General features: G+C 37.6%; 2 protein-coding genes across 9 annotated transcripts in view; both read left to right on the top strand.

Annotated features, from left to right (window-relative positions):
- The window catches only part of LOC109069407 (zinc finger SWIM domain-containing protein 8-like), a 32433-nt gene extending 22958 nt beyond the window's left edge, over window positions 1-9475 (top strand). The window contains exons 20-26 of the mRNA XM_042768833.1: window positions 338-558; window positions 681-1172; window positions 1528-1699; window positions 2972-3139; window positions 3474-3593; window positions 5551-5729; window positions 7906-9475. Of these exons, the coding sequence (XP_042624767.1) occupies window positions 338-558; window positions 681-1172; window positions 1528-1699; window positions 2972-3139; window positions 3474-3593; window positions 5551-5729; window positions 7906-8109 (1556 nt within the window). The 3' untranslated portion in view covers window positions 8110-9475. The remainder of the gene's footprint in view (window positions 1-337; window positions 559-680; window positions 1173-1527; window positions 1700-2971; window positions 3140-3473; window positions 3594-5550; window positions 5730-7905) is intronic.
- A 782-nt stretch (window positions 9476-10257) lies between these two features.
- LOC109096900 (bifunctional heparan sulfate N-deacetylase/N-sulfotransferase 2-like) overlaps window positions 10258-22987 on the top strand; it is a 98150-nt gene continuing 85420 nt past the window's right edge. For all 8 annotated transcript variants that reach the window (XR_006161494.1, XM_042768836.1, XM_042768835.1 and 5 more), the window contains exon 1: window positions 10258-10436. The gene's annotated coding sequence lies outside the window, so the exon portion shown is untranslated. The remainder of the gene's footprint in view (window positions 10437-22987) is intronic.

Raw genomic sequence — 22987 nt, forward strand, 5'->3', positions numbered from 1 at the left:
TTTGAATGTTTTATTCATAAAAGAATCCTGAAAAAAGTATCACAGGTTCCAAAAAAAAAAAATAGGAAGCAGCAAAACTGTTTCTAATAATGATATTAAATCAGCATATTAGAATGATTTCTGAAGGATCATGTGAGACTGAAGACTGGAGTCATGATGCTGAAAATTCAGCTTTGATCACAGCAATAAATTTATATTTTAAAATATATTAAAATAGAAAACCATTTTTTTAAATTGCAATAATATTTCACAGTATTACTGTTTTTTTTTTTTTTTTTTGGTGGGAAATGCTGTTTTTTTTTTTTTTTTATTTTTTTTTGTTTTTTTTTCAGGGGAGGGGATGTGGATTTTGGGAGTGCTGCCCTCAACATCCTGGTGGAATGCTGGGATGGGCACCTCACGCCTCCGGAGGTGGCGTCACTCGCAGACCGCGCATCACGAGCACGGGATCCCAACATGGTGCGAGCCGCGGCAGAGCTGGCTTTGAGCTGCTTGCCTCACGCTCACGCCCTCAACCCCAACGAGATTCAGAGAGCCCTGGTGCAGTGCAAGGAGCAGGTATTGTCCAGCAAAGCCTACATTCGTTGTACATCATAATCCACACATTTTTACTCTAATGATATCATAATCATCTGCTTGTTGCCTTTAGAGAACACATTTCTGCATTGTTCTCTTTTCAGGATAATGTGATGCTGGAGAAAGCTTGCATGGCAGTTGAGGAGGCTGCAAAGGGAGGCGGTGTTTATCCTGAGGTCTTGTTTGAGGTGGCTCACCAGTGGTATTGGCTATACGAGCAAACAGTGGGTGGAGGCTCTGGGGCCCAGCGAGAGGGGTCCGGCCGCTGTAGGGCCAATGGTGGAGCAGGGAGAACGCCACCTGAGGGAAGCTGTGGTATCCTGGATAACACTGGAGCCATGGATCCATCAGGTGTTGCAGCTGTAACTACAACAGTGACAGCAGCCGCCGTAGTACCTGTCATTTCTGTTGGCTCCACCATCTACCAGTCACACGCACTGCCTGGCTCAGCCATGGGACACGCGCAAGGCCTGCATCCCTACACCACTATCCAAACCCATCTGCCTACCGTCTGCACCCCGCAGTACCTGGGCCACCCCCTTCAGCACATTCCCCGTCCTGCTGTCTTCCCTGTGTCTGGGGCGGCCTACCCACAAGTATGAGCTCTCTTTCTTTCCTTGTGATATGATTTATGGGTTTCAATTATCTGTGCTTAGAATTTTTATTTCAGTCTGTAGAATTATTTGTCTGCATTTAACTGAAGGTGATAAATACTAAACTTGAGCGCTAATGCAGACTCTTACTTGGCAGTCAGTTATGCATAGCACAACATTCCTGGCAGAATATAAATGGAGAGAGACTCCTACCAGTTTGTTTATATGTTTATGATGATCTTTACAACTGTTCCCTTGGATTAACTTAATTTTGTGGCTTTTAATTTTCTGACGGCAGGTATATGACTCGAGGAAGGCGTATCAAAGTGGTTTTAAGAGCGTCTGTTTCTCTTCTCAGGGAATGCACCCTGCTTTTATTGGTGCTCAGTACCCATTCTCTGTGGCCACTGGCCCTCATCCTCCTATGGCAGCGACCGCTGTCACTTTCCCTGGAGTTCCAATGCCGTCCATGACTCAGATCGCTGTCCACCCGTACCATACCGCAGAGGCTCTTAGCACTACTGTGGCAGGTAAGGACGACAAGTTAGATTTCAATTTCATCTTAACATTAACAATTAATAATATAATCAAATGTTATTTAGATGAATGCCGAATAAATGCAAGGTTTTTGACTTTTGCAGCAATTTGCCAGAAATGAATATCTAGTACTTTCATCCGATGTAATTGGAATGATTTGGAATTGCATGACAGTGCCAAATCAGAATAACGGTTTTATTCTATGTAAGGGTGGTTCTTCACAGTGGCTGCCATGTTGAGATCACATGACCAACTGTAAAAATTCATTATATCTCAGAAAGCTTTGAATGTTTGGTATTGATCCACAAAAAAATTCTAAACCAGTGGACCATTATCAGACTGTGATGTGTTTCTACAATTATTGATATCAAAAATCTACTGAAGTTTTTTTTTTTTTATTAAATCAATATACATTGTAACTGAGAAGTAGTTAACACTGCTGCTGCTGAGTGTTTTTTAATACAGTGGCTGAAGGGGTGATGGCAAATTTGACATCTTTCAGTAACCACACACACACAAAAAGTTGGTTTTAGTGTGGATTTTGTAATTTCCTCTGAATCTTGAGCACTGAGGGCCTTCTGTAATAGGACAGGTCACAGTCTAAGAGACTTGATGTCACAACTTGCTAGTAAAAATGGCCTTTGCATGATAGAATAATCAGTGAAAAAATATTAAAATTCATCAGGAATCATTTTACAATTGGGTTGTGACTCCTTGAATCGAAATTGTATCTAATTATGGTATTCCCAAGATTCCCAATCCTAATTATCAGACACTTTCAGTTGTGGAATAATAAATCAGTTATTATTTACTCATGGGTGGCAAATATTACATGTGCAAATATGACATTTACTCATTTAGCTATCTGAAGATTTTAACCAAAGTGACTTCCAAATGAGGTAACACAGAGGCACCAATATGCATAGTGTACAATGTCAGGTTTGTTAGAAAGGTAGATTATTAAACAAGCTTTTAAAGCAGAGGTGAAATGCAGAAAATAAGAGATTTTTGTGTTTGTGTTTGCAAAGCTCTACAATGGCACTAGTAGAGAAAAGACCACACCTGTAGGTGTGAATATATAATTCAAGGCCAGTGAAATGATTATTTATTGCACCTTTACTTCAGTGCAGACAAGAGTTCATTAAAGTTCTTACCAGTTCACCAGAGATTGCTGGGAAACCATGCTATCAGACATTTGACAAATTCATAAACCGACACCGTGAACATCCTCTCATCTTTTTTTTTTTTTTTTTTTTGCCCAGCAGGAGTACACTCAGGCTCCACCATCCAGGCCATTCAAGGGGCTTCTCATCCAGGACTCTCATCCCAGCCCGCCTCACTGGTCAGCGCACCCTTCCCTGTGGAAGACGAGCAGCACAGTCAACCAATCAGCCAGCAGGGCCTGCACTACCTCCACTCGGCCTACAGAGTCGGTAAGGACGCATGATTTCTAATTACATAGAACCTTTAGGGCATGGCTTGCCTGTCCTTATGTTGCTGTTTTGCACCCATTAGGATCCATCTGGTCCTGAATTGTGGTGATTAATTATCAAGAGAGGTGAGGGAGAGATCGGTTGAGTCCATGTTGCAGGACTGACAAAGAACTCTCACAGTGAGAAATATTAATTAAGGCATGATTTCCGTTATATCAGTACTCATAAGTCCTGGAGATTAGGACGTTGGGTGCATGTGCCAATTCAATACATGATCAGTACAGTGTCGTTCAGAACAGAGTGTTAATGGTGAAATCTTCCTGTCCTCATTTAGGCATGCTGGCCTTGGAGATGTTGGGAAGGAGGGCCCACAACGATCATCCAAACAACTTTTCCCGTAGCCCCCCGTACACTGAAGACGTCAAATGGCTGTTGGGCTTGGCTGCGCGTCTTGGTATGCCCACATATCTTTGCAATATATCTTCTAAAAAATCAATTTTTTTAAAGTCCTGTTTCATTTGCTGTTACCCGCTATAATAGCTGGAAGTAGACTGCAAATGATGTGTTGACAGTTTCCCTTGCCTTCAGCGGACAAGAGAGGAGAGGTGATTTAACAGCTGTCTCCAGCAGAGTTATTGACATCTTGATATCTTTCCTCTAACTCTGAGCTTTATCCCATGCTGATCACAGCATGTTGCCAGTTTTCATGGGCCTAAAATTGAAAATGTAGAAGTAGACAATATTTTGCCAAGTTCAGGTTAGTCATCTTATGAAATGAATAGTGCAGTGTTTCCAATACATTGATTTATTTGTGGTGGTCCAACAATATCAACACTGACCGCCAACAAATAGATTTTCCAAAAGGCTTTGACTTTGTTGAATAAACATAAGCACCACAGCACAGGGGTTTTATATGAATGTATCTTTGAAGGGAACGGACTGTCTTCAGAAAAGTTTTTGTCATTTTCATTTAATCTTTCCTATAATGCCTGATAAAGCTGTTTCCGGGGAAACCGTTATATTTCTGCTGCTCCTAAAGCGCCTCCTGCTGGCAGAGAATTAATTAGCATTTTCAATCAATCAGCCCGTCTGCAGTTTTCTAGCCTATATTTCCGCCACACATAGAGTGCAAGTCTGTGGGAAACACTGTAGTGTATGTCTTGTTGCTTTGCTTATGGTCCCCACTGGAATATATGAATAGCTTAAGCCAATGTTAATGACATACACCTGCACATCATTCCTTTAAAGGGATATTCTAGGTTAAATTCATTTTAAACTGTATTTGCCAAGCATGGACTAGTACAGACTGTGTGAGTGAACTGACAGCAGTTTCCTCTGCGTTATCACTCCACCAGCCCTCCAACTTTCAAAAATCCCTTTTTTTACTCTAGATACTCCACTTACTTTAGTCTGGAACATCACTAACACAAACAAGTATGGTGAAACATCCAAGTTGCTTTTTAATTCCTAAATGTCAGCACACTTACATTGCAACTTGGCAAATGAAATTACAGGTCTGTTGATTGATCAGAATATTTAATGGCCTAATTTTGTTAATGCTTTCAGTTCCGAGATAACTAAATAACAGGCCTTTGTGTAAATATTAAATTGAAGCACATCTCCATATATAATTTATCTTTTTGTTTGAACATTTTCTGTTTTATTTTTGCATTGAAATGTAGAGAATATTATTGAATTTTATTTTGAAAAATTTAAATTTTAATGTATTTGGATATAATAATAACATACTCTCAGCCCACAGCCTTCAGTCAAGTTTTAATTTTTGCCCATTGTAGTAAAAAATTTGGGCCCTTCTGTTCTGTATTTTCTCAAATTGGATCAGAATGCACAGGAAATGAAAATACAATACAATAATATAAGATTAATCATATTATATGACAACTTACCTCAGATTTGATGGATGTAATCTACATCCATAAAGTACATTTCTGCCACTTAATGAGTTTAAGTTGTGGGTGATTTTTCACTTGCTGAGCTTCGATGATAATTACATTTCACCATATAAAGAATGCAAACTACTTTACCACAATAAAATATCCGGTCTGGGTTTGATTTATGAATAAATTATTCATAATGATGGTCTTTCTCAAATTTACTGAGGTGTTAGGCTATAGAGATATTCCATCTTGGACTTGTAGGCTCATTGTATTTTATGTATCTGGGGAAAAAGGGAAATGTAAATTAAACAAGCAAAGCAATGCAGTGATGGGCAAGAAAAAGACCATATTGAAATGGTTGTTTTTTACTGACAGTGTTTTTTGGACTGATTTATATGATAATCAGAATAATAAATTCTAAATCAATTTAAAGAAACTTAAGAATTAAAAAAGAACACAATGCATTAGAGATTAATTTTAGAATCTTCTCCCTCTGTCTGTATCTCTCCTCAGGTGTGAACCACGTGTACCAGTTTTGTGTGGGGGCAGCGAAAGGTGTTCTTAGTCCATTTGTCCTGCAGGAGATCATTATGGAGGCTCTGCAGAGGTTAAACCCTGCACATATCCACGCACACCTCCGCACTCCAGCCTTCCACCAGCTCGTGCAGCGCTGCCAGCAGGCCTACTTACAGGTACAGACTCACAAATGGGGAACTAATCATACTGACATTATTACTAATAACATCCCTAATTAGATGAAATGCTGAAATAAATCCGTACCCTGATGATGAGGATGAGGAGCAAGGAGCAACATGCATTCTTCCACTGACAGAAGCAGTTAAAATTACACTCTAACACATGAGACAATCCGTCACAGCTGACGTTTTGTATTGAATGCGGTGCAGCCATCTCAAAGTTCGTTTTCATATTCGTTAGACTTAGTTTCAAGTTTCAAGTAGAGAATTTGAGTAGGGTTTTAGAGCATTCGAGTGGTGCCCAGGCTGGATTGTGATGGCATTGTCGCCCACACTGAATATAAATTGTGCATGAACAATTCTGGAGTGTTAAAAGCTAGAGAGGGAAGCCTGAGTCTGTTCACAGGATGTAGCATACTGATGAGAGAGTACAAACACACTGTGACAGCCCAAAGCCAAGGGCGCACACATGCTATCTCTCCCTCGCACACACAGACACGCTCTTACAGTTACCTGCTAGCCGGCTCAGAGGCTTTATTTTGCTATTTCAAAGAGGTTTCAAGTTGTCGCATGGACAAACAACGCACATGTCTGCGCAAGTGGCCACTCTTGGGGTGGCCTTAAATGTTAAAATGCCCAGATCAAGGAGAGACTCTACCATATGTCTGCCACTGTAAATCTTTGCAAATGAATGTTGGGTAAATGTGAAAGGGAGACAGTGCCAGCTGTAATCCACTCTCTCCATGCGTGGATAATGAGACGAGGGACAGAGAGAGGCTGTACTCGAGCAGAAACCTACCCAGACTGTCACAGAGTCATTTCATACGTCGCTGGTGGGAAATGCACTCCATATGCTGCGTGTCCCTATAAACATCCGGGGACATGACGCTTCATAACCTGTTTACATTTTATTAAAACGGGTCCAGGTTTTCACAGGGAGATCAAAAAGGCATGACCGTAATGAAATGTTGTTGAACGACAAGTAAATACATTTAGAACTAGAAACTAAAGTGAACTCAAAACCCCAGAGTAAGTGGCATGTATTATTTAGTTATTTATTTATTAAATATATATTCTTGTATTTATGTATTCATCATCTTGCAAACTAAATGCATAATGAAATACTGATTTGAGTTAGTTAAATTGTTTTATATTGTAGATTAGCTTAAAGCTTCTGCTAAGAAAAGTAAAATTCCAGCTGAAACAATGAAACGATATTATATTTACTTACATTGTCACAAATCTGCAGTTGAACGTGTATCTATCTTTAAAATCTCTTTCGTCCAGCTTTGAGCTCTTAAAAGCTCCATGTTTTTCCACTTCATTCCAACAACAACAAAAAAATATTTGTGATTTTTCCATTTAAAGTTCCTTTAAAACAGTCTTTTTTCCCATTAAATGTCCTATTTCTATGGAGCCTTTAAGGGGTGACTTGGTGATGGAAAATAATGAGATGAGATGAAAAAAATTATATTTCAGAAGTTTTGAATTGCTTGCAAAACTTTTAACTTTGGAACACATTTTCTCAAGGAAATGCAAAAGTATAAAAATGTTGTGTTTTCTTCCATCACCAGAACTATTGTGTTCCCCTGAGAAGCTTGTAACCATGTTTATTGTGAGTGTTGAAAACAGTTGTGCTGCTTCATATTTTTGTGGAAGAGAATTCTTATTCTTTGTTGAATAGAAAGGTCAAAAGAACAGCATTTATTTAAAATCGAAATCTTTGCAGACACTATGAAATGCCTTTATAGTTTATCTGGGCAATGTAACAGTTTTGTAAGTTAAAGCATGAACAATTTTCCCATCCATCTCACGTTTTCATCACTATGTCCCCTTACGTGCTCTGTTTCACTTAGAAATGTGTGACATTACTAAAGGCTTGCTAACTGCAATTCATAATGATTACAAAAAAACTTATTCATTGTACATTTGACATATTTGGCTCAAATGGTTTAATTAGATGCATATAACCATATTTTATACCTAACTCGTTAACATTTATTCCTCAACTGATTACTAAACTTACCCATTACCAAAATGTAAATAGAAAATCGAGATGTCCATAAATTAAAAACTAATCTGTAACTAAAACGACATTGGAACAGTCTCCATTGTTGAAAGACTGAATTCATGTCCAGCTGCTTCATTGGCTGTCTGTTTATGTTTGTTCCAGTATATCCACCATAGGCTGATCCATCTGACTCCTGCGGACTACGACGACTTCGTGAACATCATCCGAAGTGCCCGCGGAGCATTTTGCCTGACACCAGTTGGCATGATGCAGTTCAATGACGTGCTACAGAACCTAAAGAGGGGCAAACAGACTAAAGAACTATGGCAGCGGATCTCGTTGGAGATGGCCACTTTCTCACCCTGACTGCTCTAGAGACCAGCGGGGACAGAGACGCCCAATCTCCTGCAGCTATCTTCCCCACAGACCACTAACACAGCTCAATCCGACACGCAGCACTCTCCGTTCCCCTTGATAGGAAGTGTAGCCATGATGACTTCCTGTACAAGCCCACTCACATGGCCGCACATTTAGTCCTTCAGGCCCTGAAGTCACGAGAATGTGGTACAGAGAGACTGGGGCATGTGAATATCTCCAGTCAATGGGTCCCTCCTTTGTCGAGTTGTTGTGTCTGATCTTATTTCTGTTCTCTTTTTTTGGTGTGTTCAGTCGAGTAATTTAATGGCTATCTATGTTTTATCTATGAGTCCTAACATCTTTCATTCATTGGTTTCTGTGCTTTGTGATCCCCTGAGTTCATTTAGATGGTTAATACGGGGGTTTTCACTTGCTATGTTGATGTTCGGTTCACATTTAAACAAAAACACTAAATGTCAGACTTATTCTGCAACATTCCTCTACCCTGGAGAACAGAGCCTCCTTCGGGCATAAAGGATTTCAACGTTGGATAGTGGAAGGCATTGTAAACACGAGGAGAATAAAAACAAAACTTCAAAAGAATAAAAGAGACATTTATTATAAAACCATAATCAAAGTACGGGTGAGGATTCTTCAATGTTTTTGTTTTCTTTTGTTTTTAAGATTTTGTATAGTATGGTGTGTCTGCACAGAGCAGGATGAAGAATGGAAGAATGTTATTACTGACTGCTCTGCGAGTTCCTTTTTCCGGTCAGATGTTGGTGGCTTGAGTGCTGGAACAGAGAAGTCTGGCTGGACCAGATTACACCGCTTTAATTTTTGAAATTTAAGGCATCAGCGGCGACTTCAGTCAAAAATAATTCACGCTTCATGTCGTTTAAATCGGGGTTTTTTATGTTTGAATTCTAGATGTTTCTGATACCGTTAATAGACTTTGGTATCTGTGCAAATTAATATTTCCGAGGTTTAGTCGAACCACACAATTTAATTTTTCTGTTCTCGTTTTAAAATGGGTTAACTGCTCCCCTCCGTCTAACATTAGTTGAGTGGTCTTTAAATGTCACTGCCAGATTCCCGTGTGTCCAGCATCGGCCCCAGCTTGGAACTCGCTAGTGGAGAGTGACTGAGTAGAAAATGTACTGTGATATTTTTGTATTCTTCAAGTGTAGCTTGGTTGGGAAAAAAAAAAACAAACAAACAAAAAAATCTATATAAATGCATATATAAATTGTGCTGATTGCGAGAGGGTGTAATCTAGAATAAATGGGGAAAAGAGAAAACTAAATTGGAACAAAGCAATATTAAAAATGTAGAATTTACTTAATAAAGATCAATCAAAACACTAAGAGAAAAAGTTTGTCTGTTTATGTTGTTCTAACCATTATATACACGACTGTTTAAAAGTTTTTGATCGAAAAACAAGGCTGCATTTAATTGGTCAAAAACAGTAATATTATGAAATGATATGAAATGCATTAAATATTAACATTTAAAGTAGTGTTTTCTATTCTAATATATTTTAGAATGTAGTTTATTCCTGTGATTTCAGCAGCCATTACTTCAGAGTCACATGATCCTTCAGAAATCATTCTAATATACTGATTTGGTGCACATTCTTGTCAATAGTTTTAATAATGCATTTAAAATATAAATATTTTTTAAAATTGTCTTTAATGTCACTTTTGATAAATGTATCCTGGCTAAATAAAAGTATTAATTTCTTTCTCTTACTGACCCCAAAGTTTTGACCGGTAGATTATATCAGTGGTGGGTTCATCAGATCTAATCAAATTCACAAGAAGTGTCAGAAATGACCTCGACCTGGAGAGAACCAACGTTGTACCGAGGGGGGTTTTATCGCCTGGGGGCGCTAGAAGGTTAAATATCGAAACTGCTGAAATGTTGTGGTCTGTCGGGGATTCCGGTTGGTTAACACGAGTAACTGACATTCACAAAACTGACATTCTTTACTTATTCAGTCACGGAGTTCGTTTAGATGCCAGATGACACTTGCACATGATTTATGTGTCAATGCTACATTATACATTTAAGTTTATGGTAAGCAGTTTACTCAAATCACTTCAGGTAGGATGTGTGAACGGGGGAGGTTCCCCCCATCGTGCGGACTGATTTGGTTTGTTCCGGAGTTGTCGGTAGGTAGAGCGTCTCGAGCCAACAGCAGCATCACAGCAGAGTGAAGATGGCGGCTCAGAGAGTGATGCTGTCAACGAGAGTTTGAGTTCCCCTCGCATTTTTAAACTTATTAAACCTTTGCGGAGCCGTTACGGATAGCTGTATCAAAGAAAACTATATCGGTGAGTCACGGCTTGTGTTTTCTTCAAAGCAACCGCGGTTTTGCCTCTTCGGAACTGAAGAAATGCTACGGCTAGCCGCGCTAACCTCGTTCTGAGGAAAATCAGAGGAGCGACTTCTCAACATGTTTTCATTTAAAACTCATTTTAGTTTTCAAATACACTGCTGTATTTAAAAAAAAAAACCGTGTCGTTTCCCTCTCTCCGAGCTCGGCTGTTTGTATAAAGGCTGCGTCTAGCCGCGGAAGAAACAGTTTGAGTCGCGGTGGAGTTGAGTTTGCAGTTAAGTGGAAGTTTTGAATAGTCACTGATTTCCATGTACACATCCAGAAAGTGTTTAGGTGATATTAGTGAGTAAACACATACACAAACCACCGCTTCTCTGCTCTTTACACAGTCTTGATGTGCAGTAACAGGGTCAGGGTGTGTGAGAGCGTGTGTAAGTTTGAGTTTCAGCGCAGCTGGGACAAAAGCAAAGCGGGATTCTTGTTACATTTAAATGCATGTGTTTCTGTGAGACTTCATGGGCAGATTGAGTCTGCATTGGCACCTTTACGCAGTCCATAGAAAATCCGAGCTGCTCTGCCAGATCGTGCCATAGAGACTCGTTTTGGGCTGTAATGAATTTTGCATGGGCTTCAGTCAGTGTTGTGTTCACTTTTAATAAGGTGAGGCGAGAATATCTCAGGTGCTCAGCTGTGTTGTTTTTGAAAATCTCTTTAAAATAAGAATTCAGTGCGAGTTGCTCTAGCTGAGCGTTAACAGAATATGCTCTTGGATTTGTAGTGCTTTGACCCCTTTGGGTGTTTTTAGTAATTTGTCTGCATGACGGATTGTTTGGGTATTTTTGATCATATTTGGATCTTGCGTTAAGAAAAGACACCTCTGTATTTGTGGGTTAACTTATAACTTGTCTATTTTTATTACTAAGATTTAGTTTAAAAATCATGTAAACGTTTAAGGGAGTGTGTGTATATCTAATTTGTTTTCCACTATTTTAATAGCCTTTCTAGGAAATTTTAAAAGTGCAAAAAAATCTCCTGTTTCTCTGTGCTTGCTAATTACGCAAGAATGTGCAACATGCCGTTTAAAACCATTTTAGATGTATAAGGTGTCACAGAACGTGATAAAACAACCCATGTACGTTTGTGTAGCGTCTGTATCATGTATTCTGCTCTCGGAATATTGAATAAGGAAACGATTTTCAAGTAATAGTTAGCATTTTTATATATGTTTAATGATCAAAAGTTGGATAACAAATGAAGTGTTTCTCAGTAACTGAAGTGATTCAGAGATAGTAAGGTTGCTTTTAAACTTTACACGCTCCTTGGCTTGTCCTTTTTTGCCTGCAAGGAATTTGGAGAGATTTTTATGAGTGATCCTAAAATGATTTTCTTTATCCTTAGGCAATTTTGCATGGAAGACTTGTGGATCATGTTGGCTTTTTACAACCATGATGTCTCTTGAGCTTTCGTATGTGTTGGGTAAAATGCAAGATTTCTGTATTACGCATTATGCTTGTTGAATATTGAATTATAAGGAAAGGATGTTAAATGATACTATATACGTTTTCATTCTTAATCTCAGTTATCATTTTTTTTTAAAGATTATTGAGATTGGATTGCTAAAATTGATCTCAGTGACTTGTGATTTAGTGATACTTGGATTGTCAAATTGAAAACAATCCTTGACTTGTCTTTTTTTTTGCCCACACAGAATTTGGAGAGATTTTTATGAATGATCATACAATGTTTTTCTCCATCATGAGGCCTTTTTTAATATTGGATTGAAGACTAACAGATCAAGTTTGATAATGTCTGTAAAAAGCTTGATTTTACACCTGAGTGTCTTGAGCTTTTGTTTGTCCTCTTTTTTTTTTTTTTTTTTTCCTGTTTCTCGTGCAGACTGTGGTGTAAAAGTTTAAAAACGGGACACATATATGCCACAACATCACCCATAACTCAGCTAGCCGAGTCCCCACATCCATGACCCAATTAGCATTGGATTGTGAGTTGAAGATGAGTTTGGTTCTGTCCCAAGAACATTATAAATTGTCTGAGATAATTTGCAAATGAGTGCTGGGCCTGGGGTGGCTCCCATGCTGAGACTTTTTTTATGGGTGTAACGGAAAGTGGGACAAGACTTGGATTATGTTTCAATAGAGCCGGAGAAGAACCCAGAATCCCATTAGTTTAATGACTTCAAATGACCAGGCTCTTTTCTTTAGCCTCATCTCCCTAAAGCTGGTATTAATTTCACTCCTGTATCTTAATTGCATGCATATAGTATTACTCGCTCACTAGTTCAGAATGACCTTTGGAAAGACTGTTTAACTGAACTTGCAGCCTAGGTCTGTAAGTTTGTAATCACATGAACATTTTGTAATGTTAGTGCTCGATAAAAGCTGTGTTGTGTACATGAAATGCACCCTTTTTTGCATAGATAATGTGAATCTACTGAGTCTACTGTCACTTTCCACTAAAGAACAGAACAGAATATAGGGGATCTGACTTTTTTTTTCAGTCCGTTTAATCTTAAGGGAGCTGAGTCAGGTCCTGTGGAGCACGGGGAAATCAGAGAGGGATGTCGACACGGAGGGAATTCTGCAGCTTGATCGAGCCATGCAATGAAGGAAGCACTCAAAGAATGCTTGAAGACATGAAGAGTTCTTCAAACTAATAGTTATGAAGACTGCAGAAGTAATAATAGCAATAACAACATCAGTAATAATATGAATCTTGTACTTTTATTTTTTTTCCTGAAGAACTGACTGTAAGTGTTAAAATAAGTATTTTAGTGTTTGAATAAAAATGACTGAGGCCGCTGTATACTCCAGTAAACTGTAAAAAGTATTGTTCAAAGTTGTAAATAAAACAAAAGGACTTTTCACACTTGAAATAGTTGGCCCTGGGTCATTCTAGCCACTGGCTAAACAGAATATCGAGTTACCTTGTTTCATGTTTCATGCTGCTCATACCCAGGGTTAACAAATAATCCTGGACATTCATCAGTTGATATTTCACACTGTATATTACAAAACCCCAGGTTAATGTTCTAAATTTCGTATCCGGAGTGTCTGTTACATTGAATTGACAAACGCAGTACATGTTTACATAAAGGCTCTAGTGTTGCGCATCTGAATATTATATATTGCCAACTGTACTAGCACGTTTTCCATAATGGACTTTTCGAAATATAAAGGTAAGAATGAATCGGTTTCCATTTAACACAAATTCACATGTTTTCCATCAACCATTTGCTCTGAAATCACTGCTTATATGTTAAGCAGTGCTTCATTGACTTACCAAGGCACACGGTTGGCTGTTGGTTGCTAATTATCTAGCCGTAACATAACATAAAAAACGCTGCTGCTCACCCCACTTCTAAATTACAAGTGTGTAATGTACCTTCACCCAGGGTTAAAAATTGGGTTTTAGGACCCACAGTTAAGCACAGCTTGAAAAATTTCACATTTAATATGCTAGTTGCAGTTTCTTTGGGATTATTTGTGAAATTTACTGGCAATTTTTAAGTGAATTTTCTACAACAAATATTTTTCAGTGTAGAGATTTTTTATTTTTTTTTCAAAATTCAAGCTACCATGACAAATACTCGCAGTCTACAGTTGTCAGTTTAGTATGTTTGAAAGACTTTTGTTGCAGCTTTGATTGGGTGCGCTGTCTGAAGCCCTGAGAACGAGCCCAGAGTGGTAAATAATTTGCTTCATGTACCCATGCAGAGTCTCTTTTAAGGCAGTCAAGAGGCAGATGCAAACGTCCAATCATCCAGTCTTCCTCTTGTCTTTAACAGCAGATCAGTATGCTGAGCCTAAATAGCTCTTGTTATTAATAAAAAGGGATGCTGCAGGGATCGTTGCATGGCAGGGGTCAAGAGGTGCAAGTATTAATGCCATGCTAGTTTAATATCAGATCAGTTCTGAGCTGATTGCCAGCCCAGCAGAGATATAAGCGTCCTTCATCTGCAAGCCTGTGGGGCATCAATTAGCTGGGTTATCTTCACAGGTTATGGCATTGAAGAGATCAATGGATCAGTGGATGATGAATTATGAATGGTTATAATTTAAGAGTGGAAGTTTGTGACTCTTTTCACAAGTGTGTACTAAGATAAGTGATGATGCTGAAATCTATTAATGATTCTTTTGGATATACATAGCTGTTATTTGAAGTTAAAATATAAACATGGATTTGTAATACTTTTATATTATTATAAGTAGTATTATCACTAAGACAGTATAATAATACTATTGTAATACAACTGAACTGGAAAATGTAAGTGAGAAATGAATATTTTATAATACTTATATTATTTTACTTTACAATAGGAAAATTACAGTACTTTTCTCTTAATTTCTTTACTTGAAAAAAATGAATGACTTGTTATTGGCAGAAACCTGCTGTTTTAGTAAACACAGGTTTACAAGTGTGCGTCATGAAAAACTGGTGAAAAACTGTAATTATCTGTCCACAAAAATGTTGGAAATTATGCGAATGTGAAAATAATGCATAACTGGTGCCTGCTGCATTTACACATTAAATGCACAGCACATGGAGAGATGGAGTTTGCTGCTTTGAAACATGCAGAGCTTTGAAACATATTGCACTTTCACTTTTAGTTCATTTGACAGATTCTTTGCAAAAGCAATGGAACAAAACACAATGTCAAAGACATTTTAGGTTATTATGAGAAGTGTAAAAATATTTTTGGTTCATTACGAAACTGTGGCAGGACAGATGTGAAAGTGAAAGTGGCATACAGCCAAGTATGGTGACCCATACTCAGAATTCTTGCTCTGCATTTAACCCATCCAAAGTGCACACACACAGCAATGAACACACACACACTGTGAACACACACCCGGAGCAGTGGGCAGCCATTTATGCTGCGGCACCCGGGGAGCAGTCGGGGGTTTGGTGCCTTGCTCAAGGGCACATCATGTCGTGGTATTGCTGGCCCAAGACTCGAACCCACAACCTTAGGGTTAGGAGTTAAACTCTCTAACCACTAGGCCACGACTTCCCCACAGAGTGTGAAAAGTTGCATGAATGTTAATGGTTCTTTGTAGAACCATATATTCCAACAAAGGGTCTTCATTTTTTAGAGTGACGAGTAGATGATCACTACTGAGTTGGTACTGCATGTGCTTCAAGTGATTTTTTCCCCCCTTGAACAGATATTGTTTTCTTTTCATCAGGCCCTTAATGATTTCAGTCCTCTCTTGGAAAATCTTAAGGCAAACAAGGTCAGATTTCCCGCTCTGTTCTGAATGCCAGGCTGTTTGTGATGTTTGACTTCTTCCATAGGGATTTAATGTAGAACATTCACAGCAGAAGTCAAATGGGTCACATGGGTTTAGCGGCCTGCACTGTGCTTTCCAGCAGCTCACTTAAGTGATCCATCCTGTGCCATGTCGCTATCCAATCTTATCACACATCTGAGGAAAAAACGAGGTGGAAAGCGCCATTACTTGTAGCGCTTCCATCTTACCGTGGAATTATATTTATATATTTTTTGAAGATGATATATTGTGAATATCCAGACTAATACCATAACAAATAATCTGATATGTATATAAATGTGTATCATCATCCCCATCTGAAATGCATTTTAATGAAAGAGTCCCATCTGAAATGCATGCTAATGAAAGTCTGCCGCAGACCAGTATTAATCAGTCAACACAGACGAAACGAAAGAGGTGGGTAGTGCACCTTTAGAATGCGTTTACCCCTTAGGTTAAAGAAATGGTAGATTGATTCAATTATCTGTAAACGAGAGATCAAAGGATTCCGAAAAACAACATTTTTGAAGTAGCAGCGGAAGATTAGCTGTTCTAATCTCTTCAGGGTTTTTCAGCCTTCTCATCAAGAGCTCTTGTACACAGGGGCTGCTACACAGAGCAGCGCTTCTAATCTTTCAAGAGGATGCCCCTGTCTCACTTTAGTCTTCATGCTTGGCTTGAAGAAGTCTGTTTGTTCATCTTTTGAAAAAGTCTTCCTTAATGCAAAATGTTTTTTCGTTTGTATTTCACATCATTTCTGTTTGTAAAAGGTCTCTTTGACCACGTTTACCTCAGTGGAAGGGACTTGATATGTTGTATGGCTGTGTGCATTTACTGCCAAGAACACCAAGGCATTGAACATTCTGGACATTCTGTCTCAATTATTGAGCAATCAAGCAATAGCTGAACTGATTTGAATGCACTAAACTTGTCTTCAATTCAAGGTCAGATATTCCTCTGAGATTTGATACATTTCAGTGTGGTAGAGAGATATTGAATTCAGTGAGACAGCTGCATTTCATGTTTTACTCCTCCTCTGCTTGTCCTGAATCAAATGACTGTGTATGTCTTTGTAGTTGTTGTGCATTTTAACTTCCAATATTTGTATCATCTCTTGCAAAATGATACGTGGCATAGTGCATCACAATTTCACAATTAGAACGGCATGGAAACTTCGCTTTCCTTTTGTCTCGTACAGAGGCTCCCAAATGTGCTTATGAGAAATGCTTTCAGTGTTTATTTTCTTTATTAATTTTATCTGCAATTTCTTTTCAATTTAAATGAGATTAAAAATGAAAAAAGTAGTTTAATTTTAATTAAATTATAGTTTCGTATTCATTCAGCATGTACATTTCCAACACAATTTCCCAAATCATTGAATGAACCTTCATTTGTGAAACCCTGACATGAATCATAGTAAGATTCACTAATCTGTGTCTTTAAGTCCTCTTTCAAAGGGTAACACAATCCCATGGTTTATTTTCCTCTTTTTTTCATCTGAGTTTGTATGCCTACTGACGGCTTCATTTTCCACACTTTATTTCTGTAAGGCTTCATTTGATTCCGGATAATGTTTCAAGAGTTAAATCAATTGCTGTGCACTTTTTCTGACTGCTGAGATACAGAACGTTATTACTCAGACTTCACACACGCTCAGCATTTTGGGGATGCTCTCCTCTTTAAAGTGATACTTATGTCTATAGGCTCTTCAAAGAAAAGAAATCTATAAGCGTTTACCATTGCTTCAATTTTTCAGAAGAGAGTGAATCCTTGAGACATAAAGTACTGTGGTTGTGTTTCACAATATATTTTGAGTTTCCATGGCTAAATAAGAGCACCACACTGGTTGGCTGTATTTTGGTTAGTGTTTTAGTTTTTTGTTGTGGCAGTTGGATTGCAAGCAGGGCTTTTGTGATTCCTTAGTTATTTTTCTAGTGCGGTGCAACCTTAAATTTGATGTAGGGCCCCATGAAATCCATTTTATTTGTAATTATTTTTTTTTTCTGGATTCTGGTTCTTTTTTTTTTTTTTTTTTAATTTTTCTGGACTGCTTTTTAATGGATAAATTAAATTGTAGTAATCAAAAAACATGTTTAATGTTTAATCATGAAACATACACTTTAATATCAATTTATTAAAAGTTTAACAAAATTACGTTTTTCTAATTTAATATTGATTTGTTAGTAGTTTATGATGTTTTGTTTTATTTATTTATCTTGGGACAATGATCAGAGGTTATGCAAAAACAGAGTTGCGACATGCTTTGATCTTACAGCTATGCGGTCACATGGTTGGTGGAGCTCCGAATATTTCCATTCAACTCTGTGCTTTCAAATTGTTTGAATGGTTTAAATGTAATATATTTTAGTTAATTAAAACTAAGTTAATATTTTGAGGACATATTTGGTATCAAGTAAGATGTGCAATAATTATGATCCATGAATAACCATTTAAAATTTATTTTCTAATTTATTTATTTTATTACAAGTGGTATATTATTTAAGGTTAAAATTGAAAACTTCTTAAAATTCCAATGCAAAGAGGCAAATTAGAGTGAATATTAATGAATGCAAGCAAATACGGAATTTAACCCTAGAAAGTAGTTTAAAATAGTGTTTAAAAAATAACAAGGCAACCAATAGCATTCAGTGAAACTCTTTATTATATAATACATCCATTGAGGTGAAGTTATTCCTAATGGGCAGGCTTCGCAGAAACTCATTCAACCTCCGACAGGGAGAGAAAGATTGCAGAAAGACTAAAAACTGCTAAAAATATGACAACTAGAATCTGGTCGGTGAGGTAGGTGAACCCACTGAATAATCTCTTGACATTTGAAAAATTTAGAGGAAAAAGAAAATGTTAAGCACCACACTGACTAATTTTTAATTAAGTAAAAAGTGGTTAAATTTATTTATTTTTATATTTTAATTTTTTGAGGGTTTTTCCTCTAGGTTTGAAATCAATATTAAGTTAACATCACTTGGATGTGATTAGATTTGCACTTGATTTGAACACATTTCAGGAGTTTTGTCAATATCAATCATTGCAAGTTATGGCCATTACAACTGCCAGATATGTCAGTGCAGTGTTGCAATATGATTTTACATGGTGATGCTGACAGAGCAATAGGGCTTTCAATCAGTGATTTTTATTTTATTTTATGCATTTATTTTTTGTGTGTGCAACAAATGTTTGTTATAGTTATACATTTTTAGAGGGGTGGTGAGCTCTGCTGAAATGGGGAGTTCATGACACTATGCCTCTGTAGGCTGCAATCACTGTATGGGACATTAGGAACACACTTAGAAGTTTTCAAGAAAATGCAGCTTGATCCCACCCCGTATACAATATTGCCTGGTTTAGATTTGATTGCTTGTGTAAGCTTAGCAGTCTTACTGCTAGTTTCAATAAAAGTGCATGCTAGTCTTGAGCAGTCTTATTATCCAGTTTGGTTTTGAGCTGTAATGTGCTTGCTTAAAATCCCAGAGAAAAATATGTAGGCTCTTTGTCTGCAAATAAAGGAGCCTCTTACATCATCATTTGGGATTTGAATGAATGTTAAGGGAAGATGTGTGTTAAGAACAGGTGGCTTACTTTAGACAGAGAGACCTGTCAAGTACCTGCTTGTAAATAAATTTGCCCTGGTTGAGTTGGGTATTTTGTAAGGGTAATTGCATATAAGAACACACAAAGACAACTGTGAAATGCTTGGATTACTGTAAATGTTTTTTTAAGCAGTTTTTGTTATTGTACTCAGGAATGTGAGAATACATCTGTTGACTTCATTTAGCATCATTAGAGACAGGCTGCTTGCATACTCTGTTTAGTTAGTGTGTCAATTCCCAAATCTTTGCTACAAGGCTTTGCACTACCATGCTTGTTTAACAGCACTTATGCCCCCCAAGTGTAGCCTAATTATTTTTATGGACGTAAAGTTTTTAATGAGTGTAATGTTAATGTCATAATACAACATTTACAAGCAAGTATTGAGTAACTGAATTAAGAATTGCCATAAAATTCAGAAACATAAGATATTCTTAATACATTACATGATAAGTAACTTATCCTTTTATAAGTAGAAAGTTTTAATATTTTACTTGGCGTCTGGTTATGGTTAACACTTCATAATAACCTCATCAGTTTTTCACAAAACCATTATATATTGCTTCATTATGTTACAGATCAGTACTTTGTGAATACTGAATATATGGATATTGTATAGAATAATCATAAAGTTTGTTAATTACTAGTGAAAGTAACGCAATATATTATGTTGAGCTTATAAACTACTACTTCCCGCTTTTTCATATTGATTAGAGTATGCTGTAATTTCCAAGTTTGACTAAGGTTTTGTTCATGAATATTAATTACGTGTACACCTTGTTTGAAAAGAATACGCTCTTAAGTGTGTGCTAATCAAATGAGAATAGATGAATTCTACTGTTGTGAGGGCATGGTTCATGAATGTTAATTAAGCTAGGCCTACTTGATTGAATGCTCCTGGAAGGTTAAACATTCAAGTCTGTATGACATAATTAATTTTCACGCACTATATTCTATTTTTTCCATAAAAGCATATCACAAATGCGAATGAAATGCTTGACTGTAGTGTCCTGTAATAGACCATTTACTATATTCACACAAGTAATGACCTGCTGTTTTGAAATCATGAACTCCTGCGCTGTTTTTGTTCTTTTCTTTTCTTTTCTTCTCTGTAGGTTGTCCTTTTACAAATGCATAAAAATAATTAAACAAAGACAAGTTAAATTGTGCTGAGGAACTGGTTCCTCTAAAAAAAAAAAAAAAAAAAAAAAAAAAAATCCTGTCTCTCATTCGGAGTTTTCAGGGGTTTTTTCCGTATTGATTTAGATTAAATTACTTTTTCGTTCTCTCTTTGAAGATGTCATTATATTTGCAATTCAGCATACGCTTATCAAAAGTGACATGCAGTCCATTCAAGGTGTTCATTCTGTCAGATGTGTTGTCCTTGGTAATCAAACCCATGACCTTGATGTTTAACAATAGACTTTACTGACATTAATTCTTTCATTGTTCTCCTCTCTTTATCTGTGAAGATATTGTTTATATAGTGTGAATAATTTATTTGATGTGAATTGAAAAGTATGACTTTTTTACTAGCTCCACCACAAAAGAATGTTTTTAATATTCATTTTTATATATATTTCATTTAAAAATAGTTTCTATATTATTAAACTGAAAAAGATGGAAATTATAGAGCTGTGATGTACCAACATGACTTAAAACATGTTTATGAACTCAGTAATGGTTTGTAGTTTTCAACACATACTGATGCTTTCAAGTCATTTTTGTGATTTCAGTAAATCCATCCGTGTGAGCCTGCTAGATAAAATTTCTGCAAATTCTGCTGATGTGTCAAAAAGGCAAGAGACGTGTATTTATATTAATAAATAGATTTTTTGTAGCTGGCCTGAATGTCTTTGTGGAGCCCTGTCTTCCACTGGCTGTCAATTTATTCAGAAAAAAATATTGCTAGTTGTTACTTGGGCCACATATTGCCTACGAATGACTGTTTGGTATAGTGGTAATCTGTTATTGTCCCAGGTTGTTGTCAAGCAATTTCATAATGCTTTTACTCCTGTTTTGTCAGTGCACAGCTGCCCTGCTGAATCGACGCTGAGTTTGGTGGTCATCCCATAGCCAATGATAGAACACGTCCTCTTGAGACTTCCTTACTCATTACCTGAGGTGTCTGGGCCAAGAAAACACACTCGGCATGACTCAGTGTGACTGAGTGTCTCAGTGTGGTTGCTGTTGAAACATTTGAGAGTGTTGCATGTTGTTTTTCTTTTATTTTTCGCTGCTGGTTTCCTTCAGAGCCTCGTTTTCTTCTGTTCAGCTATGGTGTCTCGGTCTTTCAGCCCCCTCTGTCCTCCTCTCTCTCTGTCCATTTCTGTTCTCCCCTCTGGTGTGCCTGTTTTGTAGTGCGTTTCCTAGCAGAGCGTCTTGGCTCATCGGGCTTTGTTTCAGACTGAATGAGCGCAGTGTGGAGGCAGGCTGGTGGATAAACAGCAGGATCTGCAACAAGCAGTCACAGCTCGCTCTCCCACTTATGCTCTCTCTCCGTCTCGTTCTCTTGCTCCCTCGCAGCACTCCACAGGAGGGAGAAAAGTGTGATGAGCTTCTCTGTTTACTGGCCTCTTCCTCTCTGTAGAGTAGCATGCATGTTTTATTGCACTGCCATCAAAAGCACAAAACAAGCATTTGTGTGCAAGAATTAGCCACTCCTCTGAGAAAATTCACCACCGTTTTTGTGTCCCTCTGCTCTGCATGCGTATTTTAGACACTACAGTTTTTTCATTTCCCTTTTCGTCTGTTTTGGTATTTAAGCCAATGCCGACTCATGCACTGCTCATAGTAGTTTGCCAATATGATTGTATTCTGTGCCCCACATGGATATCGTTTTGGAAGGAGTTCTGTTTTTTTGGTCTGGACCATCACCAAAGACAAGCAGAAATTCCAGTTGGCAGATGGATGAGATGAGAGATGCTGTTAGCCAATGACAAGATACTGTCTCAGTGCCTCTTGGCGGAATAAACTGCTCAACTTCTGTTGCATTGCAAATGAAGAGAAGCACTCATAACACGCTCGACTGTTTAAAGTGCTGCTATTATGGCATTTCGAATATTGCCTTTTATGCAGTGTGTAATGTAGCTGTATGTAAATGTAAAAAAACATGTTATAAAGCAAAAATGCACAATAAATTTATTGTTTCCCAAATTAACGAATTGACTCTGAACAGCATAAATGAGTCGTCAGTAATTTGAATCCCACTTCCGTGACAGCTACACGTCACAGAGTAACACATTTGCATAATGCCCGCGTATGTTCTACGTTGGCCGGCTGCGAATAACTTGACCCGCCCTCAAACACAGCTTGTTTGTGTGGTTAACATAATAAAATACTTTAAAAAATACAGTTTAAACTTATAGTATTCATCTGTCAGTTTTTTTTTTACTTTCAGTTAATGGTTAAACGGTTAATGTGAGCATCCCTAGATGAGGCTGTAAAAAAATCAGTGGTTAAAATTCACAGCAGTACAACCCCAATATTTTTTTTGTTCCCGTCATTTTACTGATGACTGCTTCTCTAATCTCAGGGAGACAATGTGAGATTCACAAAATGCTCTTGAAAGATGGCTCCGTATTCAGTTTATTTGGACCAGCTGGCTCCACTGAATCACAACCTGTAAGTATGACACATCAGCAGCTTAACA

Source organism: Cyprinus carpio, chromosome A13, assembly GCF_018340385.1.
Source record: "Cyprinus carpio isolate SPL01 chromosome A13, ASM1834038v1, whole genome shotgun sequence".
NCBI lineage: Eukaryota > Metazoa > Chordata > Actinopteri > Cypriniformes > Cyprinidae > Cyprinus > Cyprinus carpio.